At 45.1% G+C, this 17,542-nt stretch overlaps 1 protein-coding gene across 3 annotated transcripts in view; it reads right to left on the reverse strand.

Annotated features, from left to right (window-relative positions):
* Positions 1-17,542, reverse strand: part of LOC106581098 (protein C-ets-1) — a 47,690-nt gene that overhangs the window by 6,631 nt on the left and 23,517 nt on the right. For all 3 annotated transcript variants that reach the window (XM_014162824.2, XM_045703862.1, XM_014162825.2), the window contains 5 exons: positions 8,203-8,322; positions 7,323-7,523; positions 6,677-6,754; positions 5,640-5,885; positions 3,967-4,227 (listed from right to left, as the gene is read on the reverse strand). In XM_014162824.2, the coding sequence (XP_014018299.1) occupies positions 3,967-4,227; positions 5,640-5,885; positions 6,677-6,754; positions 7,323-7,523; positions 8,203-8,322 (906 nt within the window). The remainder of the gene's footprint in view (positions 1-3,966; positions 4,228-5,639; positions 5,886-6,676; positions 6,755-7,322; positions 7,524-8,202; positions 8,323-17,542) is intronic.

Consider the following 17,542-nt stretch of genomic DNA (forward strand, 5'->3'; position numbering starts at 1 on the left):
ACTACTGTACAGTAGCTCTCCTCCTGATGAAGGCACATTCAAAAAAGCCTGCTACTGTAACCGTGGGCCCACATAAGGGTGATACAACAGTGCCCCTTTCCAGCCCCCTCAAGCTCTCTCACACGAGAATGTTTGGCGACCCTAAAATGTTTTTCCAAAAATATGTTAAAAGCCCCCATGCACAATGGGCCTCATTGAAAAAGCGTATTCAGTGGAGAAAGGGTGGGGGTGCTTGCATTCATAGTACTGTTTAGGATCTGCCTTTAGGCTTTACAGATGAGACTGTAGCCTATGCAGGGTGGACAGAGAGACGGAAAGAGAGGGAGAGAGAGAGACAGAGAGAGAGAGAGAGAGAGAGAGAGAGAAGGAGGCTGTAGTTGGCCCCAAGGCACAGTGACTGACTGCCTGCTGCATCCCCAGAGGTGACAGAAGTGTGATTGGAGACGAGAAACACAGTCAACCTCAGAGAGAGTTGACGACTGACTGAGCCTCACTTATCTCACACCTTCTTTATCACACCAGCTCATCACTGTGTGTGACTGGGAACCGTGTGTGTGCCTGTCAGTGCACAGCTACTGGGAATTGAAGCCAAAACACACGTTTTCATCAAAAGCTATTTGAGATATTACATAAATGTTTTTCTCTTTTCTGGGAAGATTCTCTCTGTTTTTCACATAGTAATAAAATGCATTTGTTGTTTGGGAGCCAAATGGTGTTGATCTTTCTCTTGGCTGCAGGACAGCATACAGAGTAATAACAGTTAATAACAATGGTTGTTGCCAGCTAGACACTTAATTTCTGAAGCATATTGAAGTATTTTTACCACTTATGTTCATTTTATTCTCTTTAGTTCTGCATGACTCTAAAAGCTCTGAGAAAGTATTCTGACTAAAATGAAAATATTGGAACATGGATTAGCCTCTGAACATGAGTCTATGGTAGTTTTATAACTAACGCTACATCATTAAACACATACAGTAGGGAAGTGAATTACTTTGCAGAAATGCATGAATGATGACATGCAGAAAATAGCCTAAATATGTAGGATCTTAATTTGAGCCAATTTGCTACAGCAGGAAAATAATCCTGCAGCAACAGGAAATGTTAATTATTATGTGGATTATAATTAATTGACATTTTTGTAGGGGTTAATCAATTTTTCGCAAGGGAAAATCAAGTCTGAAATGTCAAATTGGCAATTACAAACTTCAAAATACTTTTTAAACCATTGCAGGAAAGTTCCCCTGCAACAGGTTGGATCAAATTAAGATTCTACATCTGTACCACTAGCAGGCATTATATTACGAATGCATACTGTAGCCATGTAAAAGCCTTCAATTAGGGCATGCCAATTTTTTATATCTGTCTTTCATTTTATCATTTTCATTTTATGTCTAATGTACATCTCTGTAGGTATGCAATTATGATCCAAAGATGAATGCATGAATGAAGAAATTGACATAATTGATTAGTACAGACAACTTTGCAGATTACAAATTACCATGAGATGCCAATTGTAGGCAATGAGTAATGCAATCTGAAGAATACATTGTCAGTGACGAACACTGTGTGTTCTGGTATTTCCCCTCTCCTCTACTAGCAACCTTGTCACTGCAATTTAACACAGAGGAGAGAAAGTCCCCAAAGACTAGATAGAGAATAGGAGACATTGTAACTAGTGTGTCAAGTGCATTAAAGCTATTGAGAGACAATTTCCCCTTAAATTGCTTCTCAGTCTCCATAGATGTATAGAGTGCATTTTGAAAGTATTCAGTCCCTTTGACTTTTTCCACATTTTGTTACGTTACAGCCTTATTCAAAAATATTTTTTTCCTCACAATCTACACACAATACCTCATAATGACAAAGCTAAATCAAGTTCTTAGATTTTTTGGAAATGTTACATTTACATAAGTATTCAGACCTTTTACTCAGTACGTTGTTGAAGCACCTTTGGCAGCGATTACAGCCTCGAGTTGCCTTGGGTATAACGCTACAAGCTTGTTACACCTGTATATGGTCTGTCCCAATCTTCTCTGAAGATCCTGGGGAGTGTCGATGCACAGCTATTTTCAGGTCTCTCCAGAGATGTTCGATCGGGTTCAAGTCCAGGCTCTGGCTGGGCCACTCACAGTCATTCAGAGACTTGTCCCGAAGCCACTCCTGCGTTGTCTTGGCTGTGTGCTTAAGGTCGTTGTTCTGTTGGAAGGTGAACCTTCGCACCAGTCTGAGGTCTTGAGCGCTCTGGAGCAGGTTTTCATCAAGGATCTCTCTGTACTTTGCTCCGTTCATCTTTCTCTCGATCCTGACTAGTCTCCCAGTCCCTGCCGCTGAAAAACATCCCCACAGCATGATGCTGCCACCACAATGATTCACTGTAGGGATGGTGCCAAGTTTACTCCAGACGTGACGCTTGGCATTCAGGCAAAATAGTTCAATCATGGTTTCATCAGACCAGAGAATCTTGTTTCTCATGCTCTGAGAGTTTTTAGGTGCCTTTTGGCAAACTCTAATGTGCGTTTTACTGAGGAGTGGCTTCCATCTGGCTACTACCATAAAGGCCTGATTGGTGGAATGCTGCAGAGATGGTTGTCCTTTTGGAAGGTTCTCCCATCTACACAGAGGAACTCTGGAGTTCTATCAGAGTGACCATCGGGTTTTTGGTCACCTCCCTGACCAAGGCCCTTCTCCCCCGATTGCTCAGTTTGCCTGGGTGGCCAGCTCTAGGAAGAATCTCGGTGGTTCCAAACTTCTTCCATTTAAGAATGATGGAGGTCACTGTGTTCTTGGGGACCTTCAATGCTGCAGAAATGTTGTGGTACCCTTCCCCAGATCTGTGCCTCAACAAAATCCTGTCTCGGAGCTCTACGGACAATTTCTTCGACCTCATGGCTTGGTTTTTGCTCTGACATGCACTGTCAACAAATCATGTCCAATCAATTGAATTTACCACAGGTAGACTCCAATCAAGTTGCAGAAGCATCTCAAGGATGATCAATGGAAACAGGATGCACCTGAGTCTCATAGCAAAGGGTCTGAATACTTATGTAAATACGTATTCATTTATTTTTGCAAAAAGATTCAAAAAACCTGTTTTCACTTTGCTGTAACGTAACAAAATTTGGAAAAAATCAAGGGGGTCTGAATACTTTCCGAATGCACCGTATATACTTGTGCTCTATGTTGAAACATGGAGAATTCAACTCTCTTACGGAAAAAACACATGAATTTGTGTGTGAAATCATGTGATTTTCCACAATCATGTCGTTTTTCTGTAATGGCTATAGGTCCCAAAATGTAAAATGGTGAACTTTTTCACTACATTTTTACAAAACAAACTGAAAACCTTGCCATAAAAAGAATACGAAAATAGAATGTGCCAGACCTTGGATCTTTTTTAAACTTCTAAGATGTGTTTCTTTGTGTTTGAATAGAAGATAGAGTAGCTTTTTCATCAGGCACTGTAGGTAGAAAGGGGCCTTAACAGATGAACAGATATATCTACTCTAGTTTTAAGTGCAGGTATTGTTTTGTGTTTGCACCCAGGTTGCCAAGACGACCTGGAAAATAGGTTGAGATGCGGCCGCAGATAAAACGGTGCAGATGAGAAAGTCAGAGGTGCAAGACGAGGCGAGATGGAGAGAAGAGGCTGAGAGCAAATGTCTTGGTTTCCTGTGAGTGCATGACTCTGGAGCTGCAGTGCCCCAGGCTGTTATAGAGGTGTGTATATAAACGCTCTCAGCCAGAAGCTGTGCTGCCAGTTACAGAGACCCAATTACACTGAGGCACACCTACAGTATGTACATCTGCTGCAACTGCCTGGCAAACATGTAACATATGGCTCCATTGGGTGGCATAAAAACGCCTGTAAGAAGTAAGAAGGATGAACGTTTGGCCATATTTATTGTAGTTGATCGCACATTTTCCAAACTGTAACCTGTATTTTCTTCATTCATTTCGACTAACCTGTGTATCCTGCCAGTGCTGCGGCGGGGATGACAGGTTTGTCCTTGCTGAGGTCTGAGCGCTCCCTGACGTAGTCCTTGAAGGTTCCCTTGGGCTTGTGTCCGTGTAGGGTGCTGGGGTAGTCCTCGGAGTCGAAGCTGTCGTACGATGGGACGCGCTGCAGACTGCTGAAGGAGGACTGGCTGCTCCAGGACTGGGTCAGACGGTCACAACTTTCAAAGCTCTCGTTGCTCTCAAACGAGTCCTGGCCTCCCAGCTTACCTGAGAGACAGAGAGGGGGAGAGCAGAATCTGTTCATTTTATTGCCTCATAGTGTGAGAGGGAATGAAAAAAGAATTATCTGAAAGTAAATAGTTTAGAGCAGTGACATTACGATTTGACAGAGGACAATATTTATGGCAGGAATACACATTAGACACTGGCAGTAAATTACACTCTCACTGAGCTTCTTTGTTCTGTATAACGTAATGTATGGTCCTGGTCCCTTCATTTCACACTCAGTTTAGCATGTGTAACTGCTATTTGGTTTTGTCTAATTGGAAGAAGATCAATGCAAATTGCCTTGCTATTTCTGGCCTCGGCAAAGATAAAAGGAGCATTTCAACTGAGCGCTATTAAAGAATGAAAGATAATCCAGTGCCTCGACTGATACTGAAATCTTCAATTGCACAAATTGAAGCCACATGTGGTTTTCAGTGGTGCCACAAATACTTTTCCACATTTAGAAAGCACAATGCGCTGGGATTTATTAGGTACAAGGCCTGGACATACCTTGCAGGCGAATGCCTAGTCAGTCCACTGGACGGGCCTGTGTACTGTAAACTCCCTGACACCCCTTATTAATTTGTTAAACCGGGGGATTTGAGAAGAAAATCCTCGCTTTATTGGTATCAATGTAAACCACGCTGTTAATTCTTCTCCAAACTATCAGTAGGAAAGCAAACAGTGGTGCATGTGGCAGGTAAACAGAACGATTCATGAGAAAGAAAAACCACGCTCTGACACTCTCTGTCACTCTCTGGCATTCTCTGTCACTCTCTGTCACTCTCTGTCACTCTCTGTCCTTGCTGAGAACCACCTCAAGGTTCAGATGTAAAAAACAGAGATGAGAAATTTGAGAGAAAAAAATGTGGTTGTTCTTGAAGGTTACCTCGCTTGGGCTGTTTTACATGAAAGCTATAGGGACAGACAGCGCTAACGCACCGTGTGGCTTTGTTCTCTTCTCACTCTGACATAAACAATTGACTTATTATCTCCTCGAGGCGGGTTTGCTTGAACCACAAGCCAGCCTTAGGGCCTCCTTTCTTCTATCGTGGTACATCCAGTGATGTGGCAGGGCAAGATTGGAGGGCGTCAGCGAAATCACACGCACACAGTGATGTTCACAAACCCAACCCAATTAGCTAGACCTCAAGACTCACACAAGGAGTTACAGTCAACACCGTGGAATGACTTATCATAGATTCATACTGTATGGACTGAATCAGAGTCTCAGTCTTATGCACAACTAAGACATGGACTAAAGGCCTACTCACGTAATGGCCCCAAGTTACCCAAGTTAACTTGTTCCTCTTTGAGATAGGGCACCTAATACACAGCAGCTGTAACAGCCACACTTCACAAAATCTTGATTTCCAACCATTTCCTTCACTATCTTGTTTGTGACCCCTCACCTCTGCTGATGCGGCCCACACACATGTTGTCGGGGGAGACCACCTCCTGCTTGACTGAGAAGTAGTCCCCCTGCAGTGTGTTGAGGGGCATGTCCCTGAGGATGACGTTTGGGTATTCGCTCTCGTACTTGAGTGACAGCAGGTCCTCGGAGCTGATTGGGTGAAGGGTCTGGTAAGACTCTGTGATGAAGCCCGGCTCTGAGTATTCAGAGGGAGGAACGCACTGGGCATGCTCAATGCCATAGCCTGGAGAAACACAGGAGGAGGAGGAGGAGAGGGAGGGAGGGAGGGAGGGAGGGAGGGAGGGAGGGAGGGAGGGAGGGAGGGAGGGAGGGAGGGAGGGAGGGAGGGAGGGAGGGAGGGAGGGAGGGAGGGAGGGAGGGAGGGAGGCGGGAAGAGAGTGAGAGATAGAGACAGAGGGAGGTGGAGAGAGAAGGAGGGGCGGGAGAGAGTGAGAGAGAGAGAGAGAGAGAGAGAGAGAGAAAGAGAGGGGGGAAGAGAGTGAGCGATAGAGAGAGAGAGGGAGGTGGAGAGAGAGAAGGAGGGGGCGGGAGAGAGTGAGAGAGAGAGAGAGAGAGAGAGAGAGAGAGAGGGGGAAGAGAGTGAGCAATAGAGAGAGAGGGAGGTGGAGAGAGAGAAGGAGGGGGCGGGAGAGAGTGAGTGAGAGAGAGAGAGAGAGAGAGAGAGAGAGAGAGAGAGAGAGAGAGGGGGAAGAGAGTGAGCGATAGAGAGAGAGAGGGAGGTGGAGAGAGAGAAGGAGGGGGCGGGAGAGAGCGAGAGAGAGACAGCGAGACAGAGAGAGAGAGAGAGAGAGAGAGAGAGAGAGAGAGAGAGAGAGAGGGAGAGAGAGAGAGAGAAATGGAGAGCTCAGTTGTGTAACTGCAACAACAAAAAATTACTGGACCTACTGTGCTGAGTCATATTCCCATTCTTTATGTATAGACATTGATTGACATAACATATTACATATTAACAAGCCATTAGTGCATTAGAGCCAGACTACGTACATAGGATTTAGTCTCTTCAGTGATACTTACTGACGAAGTAGTCTGAGGTATAGTGGGATTCCTGGAAGGTGGAGGTCAGGCCGTTGACAGGGAAATGCTTTGTGTCTTCTTCATGAAAAATAGATATCAACAGTCACTGACCCTGTCATTGATTTAATGTATCCTTTAACAGTCGTAAACACACTGCATTCAGTATGGTTGGGCCTGGCTGATTAAATATTAATGACCAGGAGGAAACGGAGGTCTTCCTCTTCATCTCAGATTACCATGTAAATGCTAACAGCGCTAACACTTGAAACCGTTTTGCACAAAGAGACTACAGCGGCAATGCTGTGCTTCAACACACACTACAGCTAATGTGATAGGTACAGTAGGCATTTCTGAGGCTTATGATTGATACCAGGGTTGGGCTCAATTTTGAATTGAAGGCAGTCATTTCAGGAAGTAAACAAAAATTGTAATTCAATATTCTGAAAAGGGCATTTATTTTCAATGACTTCTCAATGAACTGAAAACTAGAAGCTATTTATATCAATATTTTGGACATTTCTGAATTTGTTATTAATATCCCTACCTGAATTGACTGCCTTCAATTCTAATTGAGCCCAACCCCGATTGGTATGTTGTACAGAGCATTATGTGTACTGTAGTACATCATGCTACAGCCTGGGCCTACCTTTCTGAAGCATCTCTAGATGTTCCCAGAGGATGTCGCCCACATAGTCAGGTGCTAGATCCAGGAAGCGTTCCTTCCCCAGGGCACACATACTGGCCCCGTTCATACAGAACTTGTGGAAGTCCACGCTCTTCAGGCTGAACTCGTTCACCGTCCACGTCAGCCACTCTCCCACGTGGCTCTCTGTCCACTGCCTGGGGTCTGAGAGGGACATGGGGGGAGAGGGAGGGACATGTCACTGAAGGGCTACCTGAGGTCACAGTCATACACATGGTGACAAGAAACCTCCACTCCACTCTGTTTTAATCTACCATCTCGTGAATTATAATAGAGGTGAGGTATTATCAGGCCACAGAGCCATTTCTGTAGCGCATTCATTTTCATTAGCAGTTTCAGTGGGTCATATTTTAGACGTGCTGCTGCTGCTGTTAGAGGTAAGAGGTGAGGTGGTACAGATAAGTGGTGATACTAACAATAGACTGACAGTGAAACCCCAGCTATTTGCAGACTGGCTGGGAGGGCTGGACTGGGGAAACCAAACATAGACATGCTGCATCCTATAATATCAAAATGGTAAACTCTGTGGTATGCCTCAATCGAAGAACAATCATGAATAATTTATCTCTGTCTCTCTACCCCGGCTTTCTCTAAATCCTACAGTCTGTCTGACAACCAATACACTCAATCTGTCATTTTGTATATAATGTCACCACTTAGCTATCTTTAGTCATACTGAGAGGAGGGGTTTAGATTTTGAGTGTGTGTAGGGAAATATGTCACAGTGGGTAATCAAAAAATATGCATGTAAAGTGAGACATAGGAAGGGAAAGAGAGAGAGAGACACAGAAAGAGAAAGTAAGCCCTTGTTTAAGTGCTTTACCTTTGGGAATGGCCAGTCGTTGCTGTTCCTTTGTGAAGCCGCTGAACGTGTCCTTCAGAGCCTGAGACATCATCTCTTTACTCCCTGGAGTGAGCAGGGGCACGTCTCCACACTCCAGATCTGTCAGTCACACAGGAGAGAGAGACTAGCAGTCAGACTCAGCGCACAGAACACAGGGCCACACACACACACACACACACACACACACACACACACACACACACACACACACACACACACACACACACACACACACACACACACACACACACACACACACAGCCACCGTGATGAAGCACTTGGCTGAACAATTACATCCTGTCCAGACAGACAGTGTATCGACTTGGGAGAGAATCAATTATACTATGGCAGCTGCCGCTAACGCTTTGGTCACATACGCGTGCACACCAACAACACATGCTCCAGCTTCCGCTGTCCGTGTTGTCCAAGTTCCTCAAAGCAAAGAGTTGTTTGTTTGGCAATATAATACATGAATGCCTCACATATGGACAAGGTAGAAGCCATTCTCACTGGGGACCCAGTGGGTAGGACTCACAGAGTGGGGATGATACCTATCACTGTGACCTCTTATGCCCCCTTCCCCCCAGAGGTCAGGGACGAGGTGATGATGTCACCCTAAGCCCTGCCAGGCTGGAGGGGGTGGGGGTAAGGGGTCGAGGGGGGTGGGTGGAGGGTGAGTGTCTCTGTGGTCCCGGACACACAGGCCCACTGTTCTCCCCTCACAGCCAGTGGGCACCCAGCATGAGAGAGAGTACTCTTTGATGGCGTTAAACAGTGCCTGATGACTCGCATTGATCTAATTAGACTCTACCAGGCTACAGAGGGGTGGAGGGAGGCGGAGAGGGAAAGCCCCCAGGGCAGGAGCGCTAGACTAGAGTGCTAAAATTTTACTTGGATCAAGACAGCAACAGACAAAACTAAGACATGGAAAGAGAGAGAGCGAGACAAACACAGACAGACAGACAGACAATGACTGTGACAGTCTTCTGTGAATGAATATATAAATCGCCACATTTCATAACAAAGAAAGGCATAAATGATTACCACGGCTGTATGTCACTCTGTCTCTATCACCTCTCGCCGTGTGAGGTAAACTACCAGATCACAAGCAGGCCCGGAGGGAGGCTGGAGACGTTTTGTCACCCCTCTGCTGTCTCTCAACACCATAAATGTTCTGGCATCTCTGCCCTGGTTTGATCTGCCAGCCCAGCGAAGGGGAGGCCGTGGCGATGTGCAGTTCATGCGTGTTTTCACTGCTCATCAACGTTCCCGACTTCGTCTGGAATGCACAACAGCTGTCGTTCCTCTGTGGAACTGTAACTCAACGCTGCCTGTCTGGAACCCAAGGCTCTCTCTCTCTCTCTCTGTCTAACCGCTGGAAGCTGACAGGCCAAATTATGCAGAGTGCCCAAATGGAAGCGAACCATAACACTGCCGGTATGTGATTCGATTAGGCCTCCATGCTCCCTCTCTCTCCATTTGGAAGTCCTGATTATACTACATATTACAGTAACCACTCTATTGGCTTGGTTATGCATTTCTACCGTATCATGCTATTTTAGTATCATATTACAAAAGACTGAAGAGACTATTGTCAGACAAGGCCCATTCTGAAATTAAAATAAAATGAGACCTGACTGTATAGCGTCCACCATGTCCCTGACTGCACGGTCGTCTTGACCATCTCCACCGAGACGGCTGGTTGTTGAGTAACTACGTAGGGTTAGATAGCGCTAGTGGAGAGCGATCGCTGGCTGAGATGAGATGGAGCTTGCTCAGAGTCAGACTGTGCCTGGGCTTTGATATCAAAGACAAAGACTGAGAGAATGTTGAAGTTTATTTTACATGGATAGAGTGGAGTTTGTCTGCACTTTGGAACCAGCTCGCGCTGCCCTCTCGCCATCCCCACGCTGGGCTTCGCAGGCCTAAAGCTGTCTTAAAACCAGGGCCCCATCAAAGATACAGAGCTCCCTCTGGGTGAGCAGGTGGGGGTTCATATTGTACAGACGCCCACCAGCTGAAACAGGCAGTTTTAAACCCCAGATAAGACTCATATTGGTTATAACTTAACCATTGTGAGTGTGTCTGAACTGCACAACATTCATGTTTTAACTTCAACATGATATTTCCTGGTGCATGAAACTCCTATAGACTGAACTGAATTTGATTCTGTCTTACACATTACAAATGATTACATTTCATACAGTATACTGTGAATGGTACTCACTCCCTCTCTAAACGACCCATGCAGTTCTCTGTAAGATAGCTAATGTACTGTACATCTAATAACTGGGGAGGCTGGCTTGGGTATGGTGTCTCTGCTAAATTATGAGGCCCTGATATGGTTTCAATGCCTGGGAGTCTGATTAGGGCAGGTTGGGCAGGGTCAGTATCACTGAGACTTAAGCATCTGCGAGCCACCTTCACACACAGAGTGGTAGTCTATCTTAGGATAAGACCCATCCATTTAGTGGACTGACAGTGTGATTGGGTTTAATATGTATTGTGATTATGACAGGAGAAGGGTAAGATTGGTGATCTATGACACCCACAACTTAGATTACAGTGGAGAGAGGGAGGACCGTGCCTGCATGTGGCTTATGGTAAATAGTCTTATTGCCTACCAATTAGGAAAAAATATGGATCATTCAATTATTTATTAGAAATGGTATGCAAAATGGGACTATATTATCATTGACAGACAGTGGGAGAGAGATGTCCTGTAGATTTACTGTAAAATATATTGATAGTCACTGGTTGGTGTGCAGAGCTCCACAATGATATCTGTCCCCAGAGACGCCCACTGAATAAATGCTGTGCGTGCCGGAAAAGCATCCCTCTTCCCCCACTCCTAACCTTCCCTGCAGACAAAGGTTCCAGTCCACACCTCTGGCGCTCAGGTCTATTAGCAGCAAGGAACAGGAGGAGGGAGACACACGTGAACCGAATTATTAGCCTTCTTCGCCTATGCGCCGGAGAGAGGATGTGAAATCTTGCGGCCGGGGCCATGGCCCTAAGGAACCGTGGTGGGGATGGTGCGGGGCATAGCAAGTCAGGGTGGGGTAGGGTGGGTGAGGTGAGTGGAGTGGAGGGAGAGTGGAAGGATGAGTCATTGAGCTGTAATGTGAGTCGATCACAGGACTGACTGGGGGGAGATGAATGAATGAAAAGGGAGGCCTCAGAGTGCTCCCTCTGTCTGACATCAGAGTGGGAATGGTGCCATCTCCCTGCCTCTGGCTGAGACTGCTGTGTTCATTCATAAACCCCCTGCTATGATGCTGCCTCTGCTTCAGATGATGCAACGACATGCATGGAGCAGGAAACTTCTACCGACACAATGGGAGAAAGAAGCACTGTGCTATCATGTGGCTATAAATAGTCCTAGACTGAGTGTGTATGAATGTGTGTGTGTCCATTTAGGTCTGTCATTGTGTGTGAGAGAGAAAGAGAGTTGGTGTGCGATCAAAGAAGGGAGGACGTCTACGGGGCTATTCAGTGGACTGCCAGATATTTCAGCAGTGAAATGCTTTTAAAGCCATAAAGGTCTGATTTATTTCAGTCTAATGTGAGATTAACATCTTTGGCTGACAATACACCTGTCTTTCTCCTTCTCTCTCTCTACAGCGCTTTGTGGGTGGTACGGCTATATTTATGCGACTGAGTCCACTTCCTGAGGCTAAGGTGTCACTTCCCAGAGAGAGCTAGAGAGAGGTGAGAGGTGGGTTGAGCGGGTTGGGCCTTTCAGGGCCAACCCAGGTTAACCCCTTTACCGAAAATATCCCTCTGAGGCTTTATGGTTTATTAGGCAGCGGTGGTGGGTACCACCAGGGGGTCCTACCAACTCAGGGACCCCCTGTCCAGAGGTGACGCTGCTATCTGAGAGAGGCTTTGATGGAGATTTGTATCAGTCCCAGTCTGGGAGCACGGGGTCATAAACCCCGCTGAGTTAAAGAGAGAGCATTCAGCCCTGCAGAGTAGAGCAGCAGGGGAAATAAGTGGTGGGGAAGGGGGGGGGGGGTCAGAGGGCACTCTAAGTCCTGAGAGGTCCGCTTGTTCTGTCACTATTTGGATATCCATGTGAGGGCCAGGGCCAGAGACAGGAATAGAAGTGGCCGCTTGCCACTCGCTAGAGGAGGCTGCCGGGCCGGTAGAGTAGTGGTGTTACAGCAGGACCGACAGTGGGCCAGGGCCAGATGAGGGCCAGCCCAGGCGCTGCTCTGAGGTCACAGGCTGGGGCTATCCCCCCATCCATCTAGCCGTCCATTGCATCCTGTTGAAACAGAGTTGCTATTCTTAGGGCTCCACCACTGTCTGCTGTGCGTCCTCTCCCTTCACAAGCCTGTGGTGCTCAGCCTCCAGACCAGACCTGTAACTACTACTACTGTCGACCAGACTTGTTACTACAACTACTGTTGACCAGACTTGTAACTACAACTACTGTTCACCAGACCCATAACTACTACGTCTGTTGACCAGACCTGTAACTACTACTACTGTCGACCAGACTTGTTACTACAACTACTGTTGACCAGACTTGTAACTACAACTACTGTTCACCAGACCCATAACTACTACGTCTGTTGACCAGACCTGTAACTACTACTACTGTTGACCAGACTTGTAACTACTACTACTGTTGACAGACCTGTAACTACTAATACTGTTGACCAGACCTGTAACTATTACTACTGTTGACCAGACTTGTAACTACTACTACTGTTGACCAGACCCGTAACTACTACTATAACTACTACTACTGTTGACTAGACTTGAAACTACTACTACTGTTGACCAGTCCTGTAACTACTACTACTGTTGACCAGACCTGTTACTACCACTACTGTTGACCAGACTTGTACTACTACTACTGTTGACCAGACCTGTAACTACTACTACTGTTGACCAGACCTGTAACTACTACTACTGTTGACCAGACTTGTAACTACTACTACTGTTGACCAGACCTGTAACTACTACTACTGTTGACCAGACCTGTAACTACTACTACTGTTGACCAGACTTGTAACTACTACTACTGTTGACCAGACCTGTAAATACTACTGCTGTTGACCAGATTTGTAACTACTACTACTGTTGACCAGACTTGTAACTACTACTACTGTTGACCAGACCCGTAAATACTACTACTGTTGACCAGACTTGTAAATACTACTACTGTTGACAAGACCTGTAACTACTACTACTGTTGACCAGACCTGTAAATACTACTATAACTACTACTACTGTTGACCAGACCTGTAAATACTACTGCTGTTGACCAGACTTGGTACTACTACTACTGTTGACCAGACCGTGACTGCTACCACTGTTGACCAGACCTGTAACTACTACTACTGTTGACCAGACCCGTGACTGCTACCACTGTTGACCAGACCTGTAACTACTACTGTTGACCAGACCCGTAACTACTACTAGTGTTGACCAGACTCGTAACTACTACTATAACTGTTGACCAGACTTGCAACTACTACTACTGTTGACAAGACCTGTAACTACTACAACTGTTGACCAGACCTGTATCTACTACTACTGTTGACAAGACCTGTAACTACTACTACTGTTGACCAGACCCGTAACTACTACTACTGTTGACCAGACTCGTAACTACTATAACTGTTGACCAGACTTGTAAATACTACTATTGTTGACAAGACCTGTAAATACTACTGCTGTTGACCAGACTTGTAACTACTACTACTGTGGACCAGATTTGTTACTACTACTACCGTTGACCAGACCCGTAACCACTACTACTGTTGACCAGATTTGTAACTACTACTACCATTGACCAGAATATTAACAACTAGTACAGTTGACAAGACCCATAACTACTACTACTGTTGACCAGACCTGTAACTACTACTACTGTTGACCAGACTTGTAACTACTACTACCCTTGACCAGACCATTAACTACTACTACTGTTGACCAAACCAGTTACTACTACTACTGTTGACGAGAGAAGGAACTACTACTACTGTTAACCAGACCTTTAACTACTACTACTGTTGACCAGACCCGTAACTACTACTACTGTTGACCAGATGTGTAAATACTACTACTGTTGACCAGACCTGTAAATACTACTACTGTTGACCAGAAGCGTAACTACTACTACTGTTGACCAAACCAGTTACTAATACTACTGTTGACGAGACAAGTAACTACTACTACTGTTATCCAGACCTGTAACTACTACTACTGTTGACCAGACCTGTAACTACTACTACTGTTGACCAGACCCGTAACTACTACTACTGTTGACCAGCCCTGTAAATACTACTACTGTTGACCAGAAGCGTAACTACTACTACTGTTGACCAAACCAGTTACTAATACTACTGTTGACGAGACAAGTAACTACTACTACTGTTACCCGGACCTGTAACTACTACTACTGTTGACCAGACAAGTAAATACTACTACTGTTGACCAGACCCGTAACTACTACTACAGTTGACCAGACCTGTAACTACTACTACTGTTGACCAGACCCGTAACTACTACAACTGTTGACCAGACTTGCAACTACTACTACTGTTGACAAGACTTGCAACTACTACGACTGTTGACCAGACTTGTAACTACTACTACTGTTTACCAGACCTGTAACTACTACCACTACTGTTGACCAGACCAGTAAATACTACTACTGTTGACCAGACCTGTAACTACTACTACTGTTGACCAGACCTGTAACTACTACTACTGTTGACCAGACCTGTAACTACTACCACTACTGTTGACCAGACCTGTAACCACTACTACTTTTAACCAGACTTGTAACTACTACTACTGTTGACCAGACCTGTAAATACTACTGCTGTTGACCAGACTTGGTACTACTACTACTGTTGACCAGACCCATGACTGCTACCACTGTTGACCAGACCTGTAACTACTACTACTGTTGACAAGACCTGTAACTACTACTACTTTTGACCAGACCCGTAACTACTACTACTGTTGACCAGACTCGTAACTACTATAACTGTTGACCAGACTTGTAAATAATACTACTGTTGACAAGACCTGGAAATACTACTACTGTTGACCATAATTGTAACTACTACTACTGTTGACCAGACCCGTAACCACTACTACTGTTGACGAGATTTGTAACTACTACTACCGTTGACCAGACCATTAACTACTACTACTGTTGACCAGATTTGTAACTACTACTACCGTTGACCAGACCATTAACTATTACTACTGTTGACCAGATTTGTAACTACTACTACCGTTGACCAGACCATTAACTACTACTACTGTTGACCAGACCCATAAGCACTACTACTGTTGACCACCAGACCTGTTATTACTACTACTGTTGACCAGACCTGTAACTACTACTACTGTTTACCAGACCTGTAACTACTACTACTGTTGACCAGACCCGTAACTACTACTACTGTTGACCAGGCCTGTTACAACTACTACTGTTGACCAGACCCATAACTACTACTACTGCTGATGACCAGACTTGTAACTACTACCACTGTTGGCCAGACCCGTAACTACTTCTACTTTTGACCAGACCTGTAACTACTACTACTGTTGACCAGACCCATAACTACAACTATAGCTACTACTGCTGTTGACCAGACTTGTAACTACTACTACTGTTGACCAGACCCATAACTACAACTATAGCTACTACTACTGTTGACCAGACTTGTAACTACTACTACTGTTGACCAGTGCTGTAACTACTGATACTGTTGACCAGACCAGTAACTACTACTACTGTTGACTAGACCCATAACTACAACTATAGCTACTACTACTGTTGACCAGACTTGTAACTACTACTACTGTTGAAACAAACCCGTAATTACTAGCTGACAATCTGGACCCCTACAAATCAGCCGGGCTAGACTATCTGGACCCTCTCTTTCAAAAATTATCTGCCGAAATTGTTGCAACCCCTATTACTAGCCTGTTCAACCTCTCTTTCGTATCGTCTGAGATTCCCAAAGATTGGAAAGCTGCCACGGTCATCCCCCTCTTCAAAGGGGGAGACACTCTAGACCCAAACTGCTACAGACCTATATCTATCCTACTCTGCCTTTCTAAGGTCTTCGAAGGCAAAGTTAACAAACAGATTACGGACCACTTCGAATCCCACCGTACCTTCTCCGCTATGCAATCTGGTTTCAGAGCTGGTCATGGGTGCACCTCAGCCACGCTCAAGGTCCTAAACGATATCATAACCGCCATCAATAAGAGACATTACTATGCAGCCATATTCATCGACCTGGCTAAGGCTTTCGACTCTGTCAATCACAACATACTTATTGGCAGACTCAACAGCCTTGGTTTCTCAAATGATTGCCTCGCATGGTTGACCAACTACTTCTCTGATAGAGTTCAGTGTGTCAAATCGGAAGGCCTGTTGTCCGAACATCTGGCAGTCTCTATGGGGGTGCAACAGGGTTCAATTCTCGGGCCGACTCTCTTCTCTGTATACATCAATGATGTCGCTCTTGCTGCTGGTGATTCTTTGAATGTCCTCTACGCTGACAACACCATTCTGTAAACTTCTGGCTCTTCTTTGGACACTGTTAACTAACCTCCAGATGAGCTTCAATGCCATGTGCCATGTGTAACTCTGTGTTCTTGTATGTGTCGAACTGCTTTGCTTGGCCAGGTCGCAGTTGCAAATGAGAACTTGTTCTCAACTAGCCTACCTGGTTAAATAAAGGTGAAATAAAATAAAAAAATACTACTAATGTTGACCAGACCTGTGACTACTACTACCGTTGACCAGACCCATAACTACTACTACTGTTGACCAGACCTGTAACTACTACTACTGTTGACCAGACCCATAACTACAACTATAACTACTACTATAACTACTACTACTGTTGACCAGACCCGTAACTACTACTACTGTTGATCAGAACTGTAAATACTACTATAACTACTACTACTGTTGACCAGACCTGTAACTACTACTACTGTTGACCAGACCTGTAAATACTACTATAACTATTACTACTGTTGACCAGACCTGTAACTACTACTACTGTTGACCAGACCTGAAACTACTACTACTGTTGACCAGACCTGTAAATACTACTATAAATACTACTACTGTTGACCAGACCCGTAACTACTACTACTGTTGACCAGACCTGTAAATACTACTATAACTACTACTACTGTTGACCAGACCTGTAACTACTACTACTGTTGACCAGACCTGTAACTACTACTACCATTGACCAGACCTGTAACTACTACTACTGTTGACCAGACCTGTAACTACTACTACTGTTGACCAGACCTG

Source organism: Salmo salar, chromosome ssa20 (assembly GCF_905237065.1).
Source record: "Salmo salar chromosome ssa20, Ssal_v3.1, whole genome shotgun sequence".
Classification (NCBI taxonomy): Eukaryota; Metazoa; Chordata; class Actinopteri; order Salmoniformes; family Salmonidae; genus Salmo; species Salmo salar.